General features: G+C 38.2%; 1 protein-coding gene across 3 annotated transcripts in view; it reads left to right on the forward strand.

Moving 5' to 3' along the window:
* Positions 1-16,534, forward strand: part of phf14 (PHD finger protein 14) — a 102,371-nt gene that overhangs the window by 52,338 nt on the left and 33,499 nt on the right. For 2 of the 3 annotated variants that reach the window (XM_029513557.1, XM_029513558.1), the window contains exons 15-16: positions 5,725-5,787; positions 6,832-6,950. In XM_029513557.1, coding sequence (XP_029369417.1) covers positions 5,725-5,787; positions 6,832-6,950 — 182 coding nt within the window. Of the gene's footprint in view, positions 1-5,724; positions 5,788-6,831; positions 6,951-8,658; positions 10,805-16,534 lie in introns of those variants that run through there. The other variant, XM_029513559.1, reaches the window with a different exon arrangement.

Consider the following 16,534-nt stretch of genomic DNA (forward strand, 5'->3'; position numbering starts at 1 on the left):
TGCTCTGATCTTACGATACAGAGCTGTCTCTTCAGTCCCTCAAGAAACCCTCCAGATTGAAATCTAACAGCTTGGTGGTGAGGAGGGGGAAGTGGAGTTATCTATAACTTCTTTTTTTGTTTTTCCACTGTCAATGTATGATCCACTGCCATTCACCTGGGACTGGAGGGAGCTTTACTCCCATGATTGAGGCTCACAAAGGAACCCGAATCACAGTACTGGGTCTACAAATAGAGAAATTAAGAAAGAAAAGGAGGCCTTATACAGCTAATTCCCTGAGCTTTACACTGTTGGAGCACATTTGAGTTTATGTGTTTTTCTGCACGGGTTTTAAAATCTGAAGTTCAGATATGTGCAGAAGACTCTGCTGGAGCTCTCAGGCATGAAGCTACTTCCTGGTATTTTTTCTTTTCTTTTCTTTTTCTTTTTTCTGAGCTACAGCCACTCAGGCGCAGCACTTCAGTGCCGCATTTATCTTCAAATGCAAGGCGTGCAGTGGCAAGCGCTAAAAGGGCCCTGCTTTGCATTTTTAATGCTTTTACCAGGGCACCCAAGTGCTGGCACTTCTCTAAAGCCATGTTTCAATTTATCAAGACTGGCTAATCGACCTCCTGCTGCCCTACAAGGCTGAGCTGTGGATGTGTTTCTGTGTGTCATGGAGTTAGTACAACACAAAGGAATGTGTGAATGTGTATTTGTACAGCCACATGCTTGCCCGCATACATGTGCAAACAGCTAAAATGGCCTAGAATCCCATCGATAAAGATGGTTATATTTCTGTTATTCATGGCCTGTAGTGGCTACAACCCACTAGAATAAAACCCTTAAAAACCAGTGAGCTGAATTTTACACAGCATGTACGTAATGTATTTTAATTTTAGGCTGTAAAATTAATGCTCCCTAGCACCAGTCGGATTTTAAGCAGTGCTGCTAAAGATAGCCAGACTGAGCTTTGCACAAGGACATTTGTTCTTCAGTGTAGGAGATGTAAAGGAAACACAACCTGTGTTTATGGAAGTCAAAATGGTTAGTATTTTAATACTAACCATTTTTCACTATCAGCTGGTTTTATTCCCCCTCCCTGATGGTCCTCATGCATGAATTAATTAATGCACTAATTAGGTGAAGGGTGTTTGTGAGTGAATCACTCAGAAATTGAAAGAGGTTTCAACAGAAAAAATGTTGAATGATCATAACAGTCTGAGCAAATCTCATTGGAACTTGTTTACATGTTGTGTAGACAGAGACCACTATCTTAATGTTGGATTTGCATGGCATTAAAGTATTTGAAAGGAAAAATAGATGTTTACAATAGAAGTGTTGAAAGCAAGATGTTTTTAGTGCATTTAGATTCATTTACAGCAGTTTGTTCCACCAAAGCACTTTCCTGTTTTGTGATCCCATGTCTTTTACCACTTTGTCTGCTTTGGATGCATTGCAGTGCTGTAGTACTCTAACGCCCTACCCTACAGGAGTACCTCATCATTCCTGGTGATAGCAGTATCTCTGGACCACAGGTGTCACTGTACATATACCTTTAGATCTCCCTCATAATCATTAGATGTATGCAGTTCATCTTCTGTCTCCTGTCATACAGAGTTTCTATATGACATGAGCAAAAGCACAGTTCAAACTGGCACAAATTGAATCATAGAACCATGTGTATGTTTTGAAACTGAAAGGACCAAAAGTATTGGTACATTCTGCCATTGTGTTACTTGTAGATTATTGATTATTGAGTCCCCTGGACCCCACAGTTTTAGCTTATAGCTACATAGAATTTCTGAGGAGCATAAGTCTGAAAGTAAGAATACACATCCTGTCCAGCCCAGACATGAAGTGATATGCCATAATGAAACTGTTTTTAAGGGACGATGAACATCGTGGCCAGCCTACCGTTTATTTGAACATTTTTACATCCATACATTATTAATACCATCAGCTATACTATTTATTTGATTGGCTAGATTGGGTGCCCCCTGAACATGTCTCTAGTCTGTCTCAGGAGACTATAAAAAAAAAGGCAACACTTAAGCCTATGGGCAATTTTGAGAGACACCACTTACGTTAACCTTTAAAATATACATGTCTTTGGACTGTTGAAGAAAGCAAAAGTACAGCCCAGTTAGAAAAGCTCCAAACCAAACACAGCATTCTTGCTGTGAGACAACATAGCTAGCCACTGCAGTAGTGTTCTGACCCCAAATTAGAATTAAAATGATATATAGAAAAGAACTAGGGAGTGAAATCACCTTAACACTCACTGTTGGTTTGATGCAATGGTTTTGCCATTGTCTAGGATTAAAGAAAATTAGGGAAAATTTTAAGGGGAATTAAAGCTTCAATGGGCTAATTGAAGGTGGCAATAAAAAGCTCTTCCTAATGGGACATGATTTACTGTTGCAGCAACCCACCATAATGTTAACATTAAAGCTGCTCATTAGAACATATGACATCAATCATTTGGAAATTATGAGAGTTAAGTTAATATATCTAGTTACTGCCACTTCCTATGCTCTGTTAATTTATCTCATCCTGTGGGAAATGATTCATGCTTGTTAAAGATGTCCTGATGTACTTCATTAAAAGATTGATTTTGCTTTGTACTTAAAACTGCCTGCACTTTTAATTTCCTCACCTGAGCAGAGCCTGAGATTAGCTGTTCAGTGTGGCTGAATGATTTTCATCTGAGCCAACTACTGAACTGGTCTCTGCTCTCTCTGGCCTTATGGATTACTTTAGGACACAGCTTTGATATAGAAATTATTAAATAATACTCTATGTTTTGTTTAGTGCTGCATTTGCTAGAGAAATGGCAAAGGTCTGATGGAGCCAACTGGCAGCATTCTTACAGTTAGCATTCTTAATGATAAGTGCTCCATCTGGCAAGTGGTGGAGAGCCAAAGGCGACAGATGGAATTGTTTTCACAGTCTGTTTAAATATGTTGTCGATTTTTCCACCCCCTTTAAACCCTCCTTAGCTCCCAACACTCACTCGCTAGCAGCAAGAAGGAGATGTTTGATTTTCATTTCCTTTCATGCTTTGTTCAGTCTCCTGTGAGGAGAAAAGCACATATAAGCCTATATAGTAGATGGAAGCGTTTATAGACGTCCATCCTCTGCTGGTTAGCATGCACAGACAAAATTTGATTACTGGTTGTATTTATTTGAAGGGCGCCTCCCATATATATATATATATATATATATATATATATATATATATATATATATATATATATATATATTATTTTATTTTATTTTTTTTTTAATTATTATTTATTTATTTTTTTTTTCAGTTTTTCAGGCACCTACACATTTTTTGGGTTGGAAACAAAAAAGCCATTTTTCATTGACAGAAAGGACGTAACAGAAAGTTTGAAATAACTATAATGTTATTAAAGCTGCTTGGGTCTTGGTAAGGGAGGTGGACGCAAATCTGATGGTCCTTGCTAAGATCTAGAGATTTGAACTTTCAGAACGACAAGCATCCCTGCAGCTCCACCAATCTGTCTTGATAAAGCCTCTCCTCATTAAAAGGTAGCAAAAAAAATCACTCAAATTTCTCTTATACAAGGAATAGTGTTTGGTGTCAGTTTGAAGGATCATGTCAGGAGGAAGCTGACAGCTCTAAATACAGTAATTTTAAATGTAAACCTGTCTGATACCTTTGTCTGATATACAACATTGGATTCAGTGCCTGAATCAATTTTTTAACTAACTATCATGTACTGGCAATATATAAAATCATGGCCGTTGGTCAGTTTAAAGAGGATGTAACGGATATTGTTCGTTTTTTCTCTACTGTCATTGAGACTTTATGCTGTGGCAAAGAATGCAGTTCAAGCCAGGCATGTCATAGCTGCAAACAGACATTGAGTGCATGATGATTTCTCATTATTTTGAAACCTCCGTTGGATTCCCAGTCAGCCTGGACCTTTTGCTTCTTTGTTTTTTTCTTTTTCCTTTTTGTCACAGACCTATTCAATAAGGATATAAAAAAACAGCACCCCTAACCCTAGCCCTTTTCCCCAATCAATTTCTAAATCAACTCTGTCAGCTGTTACTGAAGTGGTATCCCTTTTGGATTTTGAGATGCTTGGGAGTTTGGTAGTCAGTCTTTTTTACCCCCACCCTTCTCTCTAACTCTGTATCTGTCTCTCTCTCCCTCCCCACAATGCCTGTACATTACAACATTACATGTCACTATGTTTCTCCCTGTAGACTGTGTTTTTCCCTGCTGTCATCTCTCTTCCTGTCTCTATCCTACAGGAGCTGAATCATCTCTGCTCTGTGTTCCTGCTCACAACGTACTGTTGCAATTACATTACCATTAGTTGTCATTAGCTCCCTTTATTATTACACAATACTACTTATTTCCCATTGTTACTTCTTCTGCTAAAAACGCTTTTTCGCCTACTGCTAATATTTAGTAGGGCACATTTAGTGGAGCCAGACTCCTATCACTACCTATGTTCCATCCCCATCCCTCCTCACATTTCCTGTTCTTTATTCTCTCTCCCTCTGTCTCTCTCTCTCTTTCTCTCTCTCGCTCTCTTAGTGTGTCCCTTTCCCACTCTGTCAACTCAACCAGTTGAGCCAGATGGCTTCCTGAGACAAAAGTTTTTCTGTGCCATTGTCACTAAGCACTAGCTCATGGAGGGATATGTTGGATCTCTGTAACAACTCCATAAAAACTTTGGTTTAGACCTACTCTATACAGTATGTAAAGTGCCTTGATGTAACTGCTACAATTTGGCACTGTATTAATAACTGAACTTGCCCTATAGATTTATTTTTAATTAAAAGAAATGTAATAGGCCTGAGTGAAGACAATGCCACAAACATAGCTGCTAATGGCTAAATGGAAGTTAACTGTACGGTGAAGGGGCAAAATAGCAGCATTCAATCAATGCAATTTAAAATAAAAAAATATGTTAATGGCATCCTTTTAATTAATCGTGGTTAATACATTAAAGAAAGTCCTAAGACATACGTTTCGAAGAAGGTAGCTATCAAATTCAAAGTTTGATGAAAAAAAAAACCTTATATTGGTTTCATCATAATAGAGAGGGTATTATGTGGACAGACCTGGATGGCAGTGAACAAAATTACTCATGAAATGACCAGAGCAGCACAAACTTTGTAAGGACATTGTATGTTCATGTTGCACCTTGTTGCTTATGATAAAAGGCTGGCTGGGAAATGATTAGCAATGGTGAGGGAATATCACCCACCTCATCCACTCACCAGGACACACATTTGTGGAGCATCACCAAGGTCAGGCTTCTTGTCAGTCTGCAGAACAGTTTCAGAATGTGTATACACTGTTTGGTCCATGGGCCTTTCTTTTTCACAGCAGCCACCTAGTCTTGTGTGCAATGAATAGATTTTAAGAGTGAACACTCTAATGCATCACCCAAGATTAAATGAGAGTAACATCATCTCAGCTTTGCTTCTGGCTTGATATGTCAATCTAGCTGCTTTTCAGGCAAATAATAAGTTTCAATTAAAATATTGTGTATTTTGAGAAGCATCTGCAAGGCTTTCTTTCTGGTAACTTTCATTACCTTCATGAATACCTTCAAAGGCTTATGACTATGAGTGCATAGTGATATCTGAAGGCAGATAAATTATTGTTTTTTTATGGGATTGAAATTACATCTAAGGCCCTAATCTTAACAAAATGTTGCCTCACAGCTTAAAGTGACTTGATCTGTTTCACAGAGAACCAGAGGGCAGAAGAGGAAGAGACTTCCTATCTGTGAGGACAAAGAAGATAAAATTGAGGTTTGTTGCTTAATGCTGCTACAGAAAATTTTTCCTGTTGTTATAGCTTAATTCCAACTAACATATTCAAGTTCCTTGTATAACCTTATAACCCCTTCTGATTACCTTCATATTTGCTTTTTCTCAACCCTTTAAAATGGCACTCTTTTTTTTTTTTTTTTTTTGTGTAGACCAACCGGTTATCAAAATTATAGTTACCATATTATTCCTTTTAGGCATCAGGAAAGTTATATTTTTGCATTAATACATAGGGTTTGTTTTGTTTATTTTTTTAAAACACAAACACACACGCAACATGTCCTTAAGTCTGTTGTTTATAACTCACCAATAACCTATTGCAATAATTTTGGCAAATTAATACTTGTTAGTTAACAGTAAAATTATAACAGTATAATAGACTTGTGTGTACGAGTCTAGTGCTTTTTTTTGGAGTCTTTTTTTTGAATAAAAATCAGTCTACTGAAGACTGAGTTAGACTGATTTTATTTTCAATTCCGGTCTCTACTCTTGGTGGCATGAGTTTGCACCAGAGTATATTTCTCTGTTCTTATTTTAATCATACAGAGCTTTTTATTTTTATCATAACCTTGTGCCACATCTTTTCTTCTTCATTGGTCTCATGTGATGATCTGTGAGGGTTAAGGATGGGGGCTGTATAAGTGTGAAAGCAGTGTTATCAGGTTTGCAACATTTTTGCATATGTTTTGCTCTTCATTATATAACTGTGGATTCCAGCATATCTAACCCTTGTGTATTGGTAGTTTTAAGGGGCTCCAGACACATAGTGTATTTTAATCTTGTTGGTGAGAAAATTTTTTTAAAAATGACCATTCCTGTCTAAATGCGGATTCCATCAGTTTTCTGACTGATAATGACAATGAAACATTCACAACACTCATAGTCACTTTCATGAACTTCATCGAGGAAATATTTGACTCTAATTTCCATCTTTCCCTACTTTCCCAACATTTCATTCCTGTTTACATCCCAACCAATGACAAGTCCCAGTACAGCTCTTGATTCTAATCAGCCGTGTTTCCATAGGAACCGCTGCCAAGGGAACGCAGACGACAGTCTGTTATGCAGAAAAAACCCAAAGCAGAAGACACGAGGACTGACTGTACAACCTGCAAAGGACCAGGTGACAACGAAAACCTAGTGAGGTGAGGCAATATTTGGAGCAGGGGGTTGGGTTATTATATGTGTGCGCTTCAGCGTGCGTGAGTGCATGTGTGTCTTTCTCTCATGAAGCAGCCATATCCTCCTGATGATTAAAGTTCAGTCTTCATTAGGCTCTGGCTGCCTGGGCTTTGCAGAATGAGGGAGCTGAGGTGTCCATAGGCCCCCTATATTGACCTGCCACATACATTTGCACAGTTCATTAAGGTGGAATGAATAACTCAGTATATTCTGCTCCTTCCTTGGGATCTCAGGTGTCAGACTTCTAATAAACATGATTCTTCTTTGATATTGGAATTCTGCAGAGAAAAAAACAAATTGATTACAACAGGCACCTTGCCAGCCTGTTACCACGTGATGAATCTCTTACATTAAAATTTTCTCCTTTCTCGCCTGATAAGATTTCACATTTTGAATTTCATACTGTCTCCTGGCAAATTTCTCTTTTCAACTTAAACAAATTTTTGACTTTTTGAATTGTATTGAAACATTAATCTTCATCTTTTTCCGTATTTCAAGTTTTTAAAACAGTGAAAGACACTGGTATCAGCCATTTCCCTAATCAACTTTTTTAACATATTGTTGAAGCAAACTCAACACTTCCAACATCTTGACATGTTGTCTTGGTTAATCCAGCAGAATGTGCATTCAACAGCACTAGTTTCAACTCTACAGCAACATACAATGGTAACTACTCTGGTCCCCAACAAAAATGCTCAGTCACAAATAAATCCTTACTGTATCTTTTTTGCATTTTCTTTTCATTTAGTCAGTAAAAAACAACTATTTGCTCCAGATTAAATTAAACATTTAGTCAGTTAGCAGAAGAACTTTCTCTCTTTATATAATGGTGAAATCAATTAATTTATTATTCAAGAAATGACTAAAATATGTTGGAAAGTTGTTTCTCCAGGTTACTTTCATTTTTTCCAGATGTCTTTTTAATGACAAATGATTTATCTGTTAATCAAGAAAATGAATGGATTATTGTGGAGAAAATTATTAGTTGCAGACACAAGTCTGTATATTTACAGGCTCTTACTGTCAAATCATCTCTTCAGGATGTGTTTTGTTTTGTTTTGTTTTTTTTTTTTGCTTCTGTGTAATGGAGATGGCAGCATGTTTCTGAGTAAGACATGACTTAATTCTGTTACTTAGTATAGATATATTAAGGGTGTGAAAATGTGCAGAAATCTTTTTAGATGTAAGATAGGCCACTTCCCCGCTAATCTGCCCATAAAATTGTTACCTTTGCTATTAATTTTCCTTTATTTGTTCATATTCTAGAATCTGGGGTATTTATTTACCATGGTTTTGAGTGCTATATAAATACAAGTTACACTCACCTTTCGATTTATTTAACTTGGCTGTATCTTCAGACAGGCTGTTTTGATTCAAAGAAATATTTACAGCCAAGATAAAATCTGATCTGCATAAGAAAATATACAGAAAATTAAGCAAAACTTCATTTTCATCTATGCAATGAATGCTTGTCCTGGTTTTTGACAATTATACTCTGTCCATGGCAAGACTAGTGTAATCGAAATAGGTGGGAAAAAAATCTGAACACTTGAATATCAAAGTGTTTGTATTTTTCTTGTTGTGCTCCTGAGGCAGCGTTTACGTAATGAGGGTTGCTGGTCGGGGTGTGAGGTGTGCTGCCCTGACTCTTTCTATCTTTGCATTGCACAGGTTGTGAGAGCCCAGGCAGCCACCTCACCTCCCATTAAAACTCGGGACAGATGACCGTTGGCTTAGAGACAGAGAGGCAAATTGAGGCGTTTGAAGAATGGCACTCGGGTCAGGCCGAAGAATGAGAGCATCACGGCACCCCGCAACCACCTCTGATCCAAAAGTGGACCAACAACTGTCCAACGAAATTGAGCAGAACTGTCTGAATCCAAATTCTGGAATCTAAATTAAAAGGTTGCTTTCAACCAGTAACACTTGGTTAATGCTTGTATACACGACAAGTGACTTGGTTGATGGGTTAATTTTTATTTTTATTTTTATTATCATTTTCTTTAATTTTTTTTTTTTTTACTCCAATTGCATCTGTGCAAAAGTCTGCAACTGCAAGGTTTTGACAAAAGAAAGAAGAGTTACCCTTTTTTACAGTCCATGTATTAAAAGAGGCACATAAACACAATACTATGGTTTCTATGTAGCCAAATAAAATAAGAGCTTAAGAGAAGCCACCTGATACAGTAGATGCACTGTTCTGTTTATATATATTGCTAGACACAAACTCCTTTAATCTTCAACAGTTCCATGGTATGACATCATTACTTCTTGAATGTGATGTATTTTATTTTGCAAAAGGATATTGTGGTTTGACATGAGACAAGAAAGGTGATTTACTCTGAAAGATAAGCAGTAGTTTCACAGATATAGTAAATCCAATACAACATGATGTTGACAAAGGTCACCGTTTCCATGCAGTTGCAGTTTTCCAGGATGCAGCCATCTCATGGAATCTTTGAGATTTGCGTTTAAATCTGGCTGCTGTGCCTACCAATTTGGTCCAAGACTTGACTGCTCATTTGAACAAAGTACCGCTGGCTTGTCATCCACAGTGTGATGCAAAATCAAAATATCTAAAACTGCTGCACTTGATAGTTGATTTTTGTATCATTTGACTCTCTGTGCCTCAAGGTGCTAACCTGCATCCACTATGTTTGAAAATATATATGAAATATTTTAGATCGAGTGTTTTTGTACTGGGCTGGTGCTCTACATTTTTAGACCTCCCAGGTAGAGTTATTGTCAGAGCCAATCAGCAGTATTGATTAAAGTGGTCTACCACCCAGTCATTCTTAAGAATTTCGCTGCAGGTGGAGTTGAACTTCAGCTTTCTCAGATCGTGTGTTTTCAGTTGGGGACCAGGTGAATTAAGCTGTCTGTTGTTGAACGAAACACCAACTGTTTCTTGTGTGTCAGTTGTAGCCGTAAGGTAACGCTGCCTTCCAGCATCTGTAGTGTGAACAAAATAGTGTACTTCATGGTAATAGCCCCTAAATATTAGTCTGACCGTTTCTATTGTCTTTTGGCATTTAGAAGTCTTCCTCTGTCTCCATATGTTGAAGTGACTGTTAAACTGACACATCTTCAGACAGAACCCCAGCTTTGTCTCCATGTCCCTGGTGGCTCATAGTCAGTGCTGTCAAAACAGCAGCTGCTTGCTGCTCTGTCAAGGGCTCATCACAAGTGACACACTCCGACCTCATGTGTCACTCTGTTGCCTATCCAAGGCCCAATGTGCATGCTTTTGGGAGCAGTCAAAACCATACAGTTTCACTGCCCCTTGCCTCTGGTGTATGTCCACTAACATTGGGTTTGTCTTCAGACAAGATCTTGGTGTGGAGTGAGTATCTCTCATACTCAGTCTGTTACACAATGCATGGCTCTATCTATTTACCCAGATCTGTATATTAATTTAAAGCTGAAAATAAGTGATGTGGTCTTGTAGAGTTTGAATCCCAGGTAGTGCGATGATATGCACAGTATTTATTTTAGAGGATAAACTTATGTTTTTTTGTTTGTTTTTTCGTGCCTACAGACTTGATGATATATCATAAGCTTGTGTTGTGAACAGAGGTGAACTCTGATTTGTGACGTAGTCTTGATGCAGCTTCCATGTTTTTATTGAATTGCCACACATTTGTTTACGTTCTTTAAGGGAATATTTCAGATTAATTGTGTACTGTGTAACTGTGATCCTGTATGAAGCGAGAATATGAATGTTGCTCCTGTTGTGTATGTAATGTGTCTCAGCCTCTGGTCTACAGCTCTTGAAAATTAAGCAGAGCTCTAATAAAATCTTGACTTTTTCACCTTATTGTTGCAGTGATAAATGAGTGTCAGACAGCTAATTAATCGTTCTAAAGGTGCGGCAGTGGCAGTCCGTTTGTGCGTGTAATGCCCTCTGTCATCTGTGATTTATCACCTGGGAAGTGGCCCCTTGTTGTCCTACGCTCTTCAGTATAGGAGTACAGTTTAAATCTCAGTCTTGTCAGAATAAAACAACTTCTGAAATTTGGTTTAGAGCATGGGAAATGCTGAGAGTCCAAAGATGAATCATAACAATAAGATATTGCGCAATAATTCTGTAATCATGTAAATTCTGTGTCCCCGTGTCTGCATCATCCTGGAATAGGATAATACAGATGATTGGAGCCAAACACATAAAAGCTTGGCAGCAATGGGTGAATGATATATTTTGGGGATTTCAAATAAAAAAAAATAATAATAATAAAATAAAAAAAATAACTTCTACAGCAGATATTTAAAAATTAGACTTAAATATGGCATTAACCCTAACCCCTTCTTGGCAAATATAAAAGCTTGCAGATGCTTACTGCAGCCAGTTATGAGTCCTTATATTCTCTCCTGCCAACATGATTTAAATCCACTCAGATTTTCAGTAATGGGAAACTTTTGTTTCCTGAAGTAGACTGCCCCTTCACTTCCTTAATTGACTTCCAATTGCCATGGATTAACAATGTAATGGTGACAGTGTTTCTAAAAGCATTAACACATCTTTTGCATTTCTCTATTCAATATCTCTATCAAATGTACACAGATGTTGACAAATCAAAGATAAAATCTGAAAAATTAGTAGAGAAAAATGAAGACAATACCCCCATCTATCAGACATGAGGGGTGGCTGAATGGTTTAAAAACGATGAATTAGATGCTGTGATCCACTCACTAGATCTCAACCCAATTGAACAGCTGTGGAAGATTTTGGGTCAAATTATATGTTCGGCCATACATGTACCAATGAAGAAATTTGACAGATTATATTCTTTCTAACCTCAAACACACTACAAAATGTAAAAGATACTGAATAGTGGCCATCACACACAACATAATATCAAGATTACTGTCACAGTGGGAGCAATCAGACAGTGATGGACCACTTCACCTTATCTCATCTCAGTAAGTAAAATAAAGGAAGTAAACAGATGAAATGGAGACTGGCTGCGACCAAGCAGGAACCTCCAGGGCGGAAAAAAGAAACCAACACATAAAAGGTAAAAGCTGCAATTCTTCTACAGACTATTAGAATCTGGCTCCAACGGTGAATCAGTATCCAAGACACCTGTGTTGAAATGTCAAACAGCAGAAATAAACAGGTTCATAGTCTGATATGGTTTTGGTGTACAGGGATCCTTTTTTTATATGTAACTCACGTGTTTAAATTTCATTGAACTAAAGTTCTACGTAAGTGAGGGCATGTGTCAAGTTGCTCAGCGCATGCTTGCCACAAACTGGCTCCAGGCAGCTTTTTTTTTTTTTTTCCAATTTTAGGATTATTTGGGAACTATAGGAAAGACCAAAAAGTTCAGTCTATCTTCCAAACTGCTCTTTGAAAACCTCTGGGTGGCTACACCCATCTTTACGTACAGTCTACAAGTATAGTAACGTACTCTGACATTAATCAGACATTGCAATGAGAAAAACTAAAGCTGAAGGGGAGTATGGAACAGAAAATGGTTGGGGAGATGCACCCACTCTGGGTTGTTGTAGACGGTGTCGTCAAAATATTAAATCAGGGTATTTTTAGGGTGAATGGTGAAAAACAACAAAAAAAAAATATATGGAAAGTCTTCATGCAGTTTGCATGCAGTTTAATTAATTACAAATATTCTCAGCAGCAGGTCCACCCCCTGGTTATTTTCCTGGACTTTGGCACATTGGTGGCCTTCAAAAGAAGGTGTTTTTCTCAGTTTTGCGCAGGTGTCAGAAAATGCTAATCATGAAGGCTGAAAGATATGACTGACAGATGTTATGCAAAAAAGTTGTGTTAAATTGGGCTCTCTAGCTGTTGTCCTCTGTCCTAAAACTGGTATCTGGTCAGGGAATGAGACTGGGGCCAAGAGATAAAGAAAGAGAAAAGCTAGCAGGGAGATTCTGGAAAGCAGTAACCTTTCATATGATGAGTGCATTTCCCATTACTGCTCTGACACTGGATCCGGGGAGATGATTTAATGGTGGCATTTTGTTTTGCTGACTTCACCCTTTTCCCCCTATTAAAACAGAAAACACAAGAGCTGGGACTGGGGCTGTGTGGGAAGTGTGGCCAAGCAGCTAATATCTATTACTCCAGAGCCTATTTTCTCTTTATCCCACTGATTCTGCCACATTGCAGGTCTGCGTAAACAATTCCTGAGATGCATGCTCTTCCTTCTCCTCCTCCTTAAATGATTTCTGTCTAATCATCTCTTAACTGCACTGTGTTTCCTCCTACCCAAACTATTAATCATTACACACAGAACATGAACCACAAAGCCCTATGACAGCCTTATATTTTAACTGTCTACCCCACTATAGACTTGTTTTAATAGAGATGCAGTGGGGCATAAGCTGTGGGTATTTCTTGTTTAATTTTTGTTGGGAGGTCCCAGATGAGTAGATAGGGTTCCTGGCAAGGTCAGGTCTTGATTTTGTCCCACACAGGTGAGGAACACTGAAATCAAATCACTGATAGCGTTGTACCCAGTTCACTGAGGCCCCCTGCTGGTAAACATAGGAATCTTCAGTCAAATACAGAAATAGGTGAATGATGCAGAGAGAGAGTTTTACCCAGATGAGCTAATAAAGGCAGTAGCACTGACTTTTCTCTCTCTGTAGGTGCAACTTCAGCAGTCAATAGATTACTTCCCCTCTTGTAAAACAATGGCTCTTTTATAATGTTACAATGACCCAACAGTAAATCTAAAAATAAGGGGCTTGCAAAGTCCAATAATCCACTCCTTTCTATAGAAAGACACCAGCACACTTTGTCATGGAAGCGAGTCAATGGCTGAGTGCTTTGTGGCATATTGATTTCTATCACGTGGCCACTCCCAAGGTAATTGTATTGCTCACTTGTGATAAATTCACTGCCTTGTTTCAGCCACTTGGTTTCAGATGCCAGCACTGCTGGAGACAAAAGGGTTTTTAAATACAAAAGCACACTATCAGTGCAGGGACCCATAACTGTGGCTACAAAACAAAATAATAGTGCCCAAAACAAAGAAACACTAGTTACTCCCAGTTAATTACTCGGATTGTACTGATGTGTTTAGGCTTGATGTAGGATTTCATATTCAGAAAAAACTGTCTTCCTCTAAAAATAAAGAGAACACAAGGTATTTCAAGACACCCTTGCTGACACCTCCCAACTTGGTGGCAGTAGCTTTTATATAACATGTAGTTTTAACGTGAACACAGCAACAAAGTTGGATCAGTGTCAACCTCTGTACAGGCTGGGAATGCATCTACAGTAGCAATCAATTGGATTGACACCTTCATGAAACATTTTACACTCATGTTGTCTTTGCCTCCAAAAGTCCCGTTTTGGTAGTAAATAACCAAAATGTATCTTCCCCCAGAAGTGATATAATGTTACTATATCGCCAACTTAGACTCATATTTGAACTTTCCAAAGGAATCATCCAATAAATGTTCTCATATGGCCAATGGGCTTTGTGTGCATAATATAACTTACAATGAACTTCTTTTAAAGATACGTAGTGAATTCTGAGGGAAAGCACTTGCATGACCTAAACATGATGTGAAAAAAGGACCCCAATAGTCTGGAAAGGTTTTGGGCTGATCCATGTCTTTAGAGAACCTTTTGACAGAATGGGTTCCCACATTGATGAATTCAATTCAATGAAAAAATTTTATATATCTCTCAATCATTGATTTATTTATTTACAATTTATTTTCACAAGTCAATTTCTCTTTGAGTGAGGATTCCTTGAATTCATAAGACATTGATAGAAATGTGACAGTGGTTTTGGTGGACTCCTTACTTGTGGACTCCTTAGCCTCAGGGGGGTGACGCCCAAAGGGAGGGAACATCTATGAACTTCACACAGAGATTAAACACCAGATGAAAGTGGACACAAATGGCCAACTGACAGCAACATGTATAGCAGACAAAAGCAATCAATCATGTCCTCACCACCTCCTCACCTCCAATAAGATTACATCAATCAATGACCTCTCTTATGAGTGATTGGATTTGTCAGTTTCAAACGTAGAAAGTGGGGAATGGGGTGGTGGTGTTGGTGGTTGGTCAATTTTCCAAATGATTAAAGCAGGGTCAAATTGCTTTGATAACATCAAGGACCTTGCAGTGGCTGCTTGTGTAAGGGCAGTATTGGGAGCAAATAGAGGCTGGTTGTAGCTGGTGACTCAGACACTGGCTAAGAGATTGAGAACACTACCCTCTATGTTACACAAACCAAACAGCATGCTACTGAAGGGGCAGTGCAGCTAAAACACGTTTCCTCACAGTCTGGGAAGTTGAGTAGTCTTTTATATCATTTATAGAATACTGAATGGCTGTTGGATGGTTGACATTGTGGTTGCAGAGACGGTAACAAAAGCCAGTAAATCCCAATTTGGGCAGAGTGGTTACTACATTGGCTTAAGGTGGGACAAGCAAATGTGACACAGAGCTGAAACCATGGTTCTCAATGTTTTTAGTTTAAACATTTTGTCCTCAAGACACGGCAGAATAAAATGAAACTACCAAATAACAATCAAACGTATTGTGGAATAAAATTATTTGTAGTATGTTAATTAGAGAACCCATATTCTAGCACAAAACTGAAAATTACTGTGCAGTTCTGGGTGAAGGATTTATGCACTAAAATTTTTAAATATTTATTCAAATATATTGGCATCTATTCCAATAGTGATATGCAATTTCAGTCAAAATAAGCATATTTGTATTTCTCTTCACTAGGAAAAAAATAATAATTATTATTATTTTTACTAGGTCTTGTACTAAGCAAAAAAAACTCCCTCGCTTTGGGAGAGAATTTTATTCGTAGCCAACGGCATCACTGTATCACCACAATAATTTTGTGACACTTTTTAGCTTGATAAAATTATGCATCTTTTTGCCGCTCTTGCAATTTAGATGATTTTTGGCATATTTACTTTCTTGCAAAAAACTAACCCCTGTGCAAAAGCACATAGCAGGGGAAATGAGATTTTTGGACCTCACAGCCAACATATAGTTACAAGTTGCCCACCAAAACTGGGATTAGATTGGTTGATTCCTGTCTTAAACTACAGTGTGGAGTAGAGTGAATGAATAAATCCCTCCTACCCAACAGAAGACATTGAGTCTTTAAAGGATATAAACTATAAAACAATATTTTTGAACGTTTGACTTTTAACTGAATTTGATCATGGCAGCACGGTGGCATAGTGGTTATCGTTGTTGCCCCACAACAACAAGGTCGCAGATTTCGGCTCCCAGGCTTGGGGCCTTTCTGTGTTCTGTGTTCTGAGTTCTCCCTGTGTTTGTGTGGGTTTCCTCCAACCATCTGCGGAAACGGGCATGTTAGGGTTAATTGGTGACTAAACTGCCCGTGGGTATGAGTATGACTGTAAGTGGTTGTTCGTCTCTGTCTGTCTCTGTATGTTGGCCCTGTGATGGACATGTACCTCTCTCACTCTGGGATTTGCTCCAGCACCCCCAGTGACCTGGAAACTGGTAAGCGGTAGTAGATGAATGAATGAATCTGATCACTTTGGTTTTTCTCTAAATTTGCACCTA

Source organism: Echeneis naucrates, chromosome 11 (genome assembly GCF_900963305.1).
Source record: "Echeneis naucrates chromosome 11, fEcheNa1.1, whole genome shotgun sequence".
Lineage (NCBI taxonomy): Eukaryota > Metazoa > Chordata > Actinopteri > Carangiformes > Echeneidae > Echeneis > Echeneis naucrates.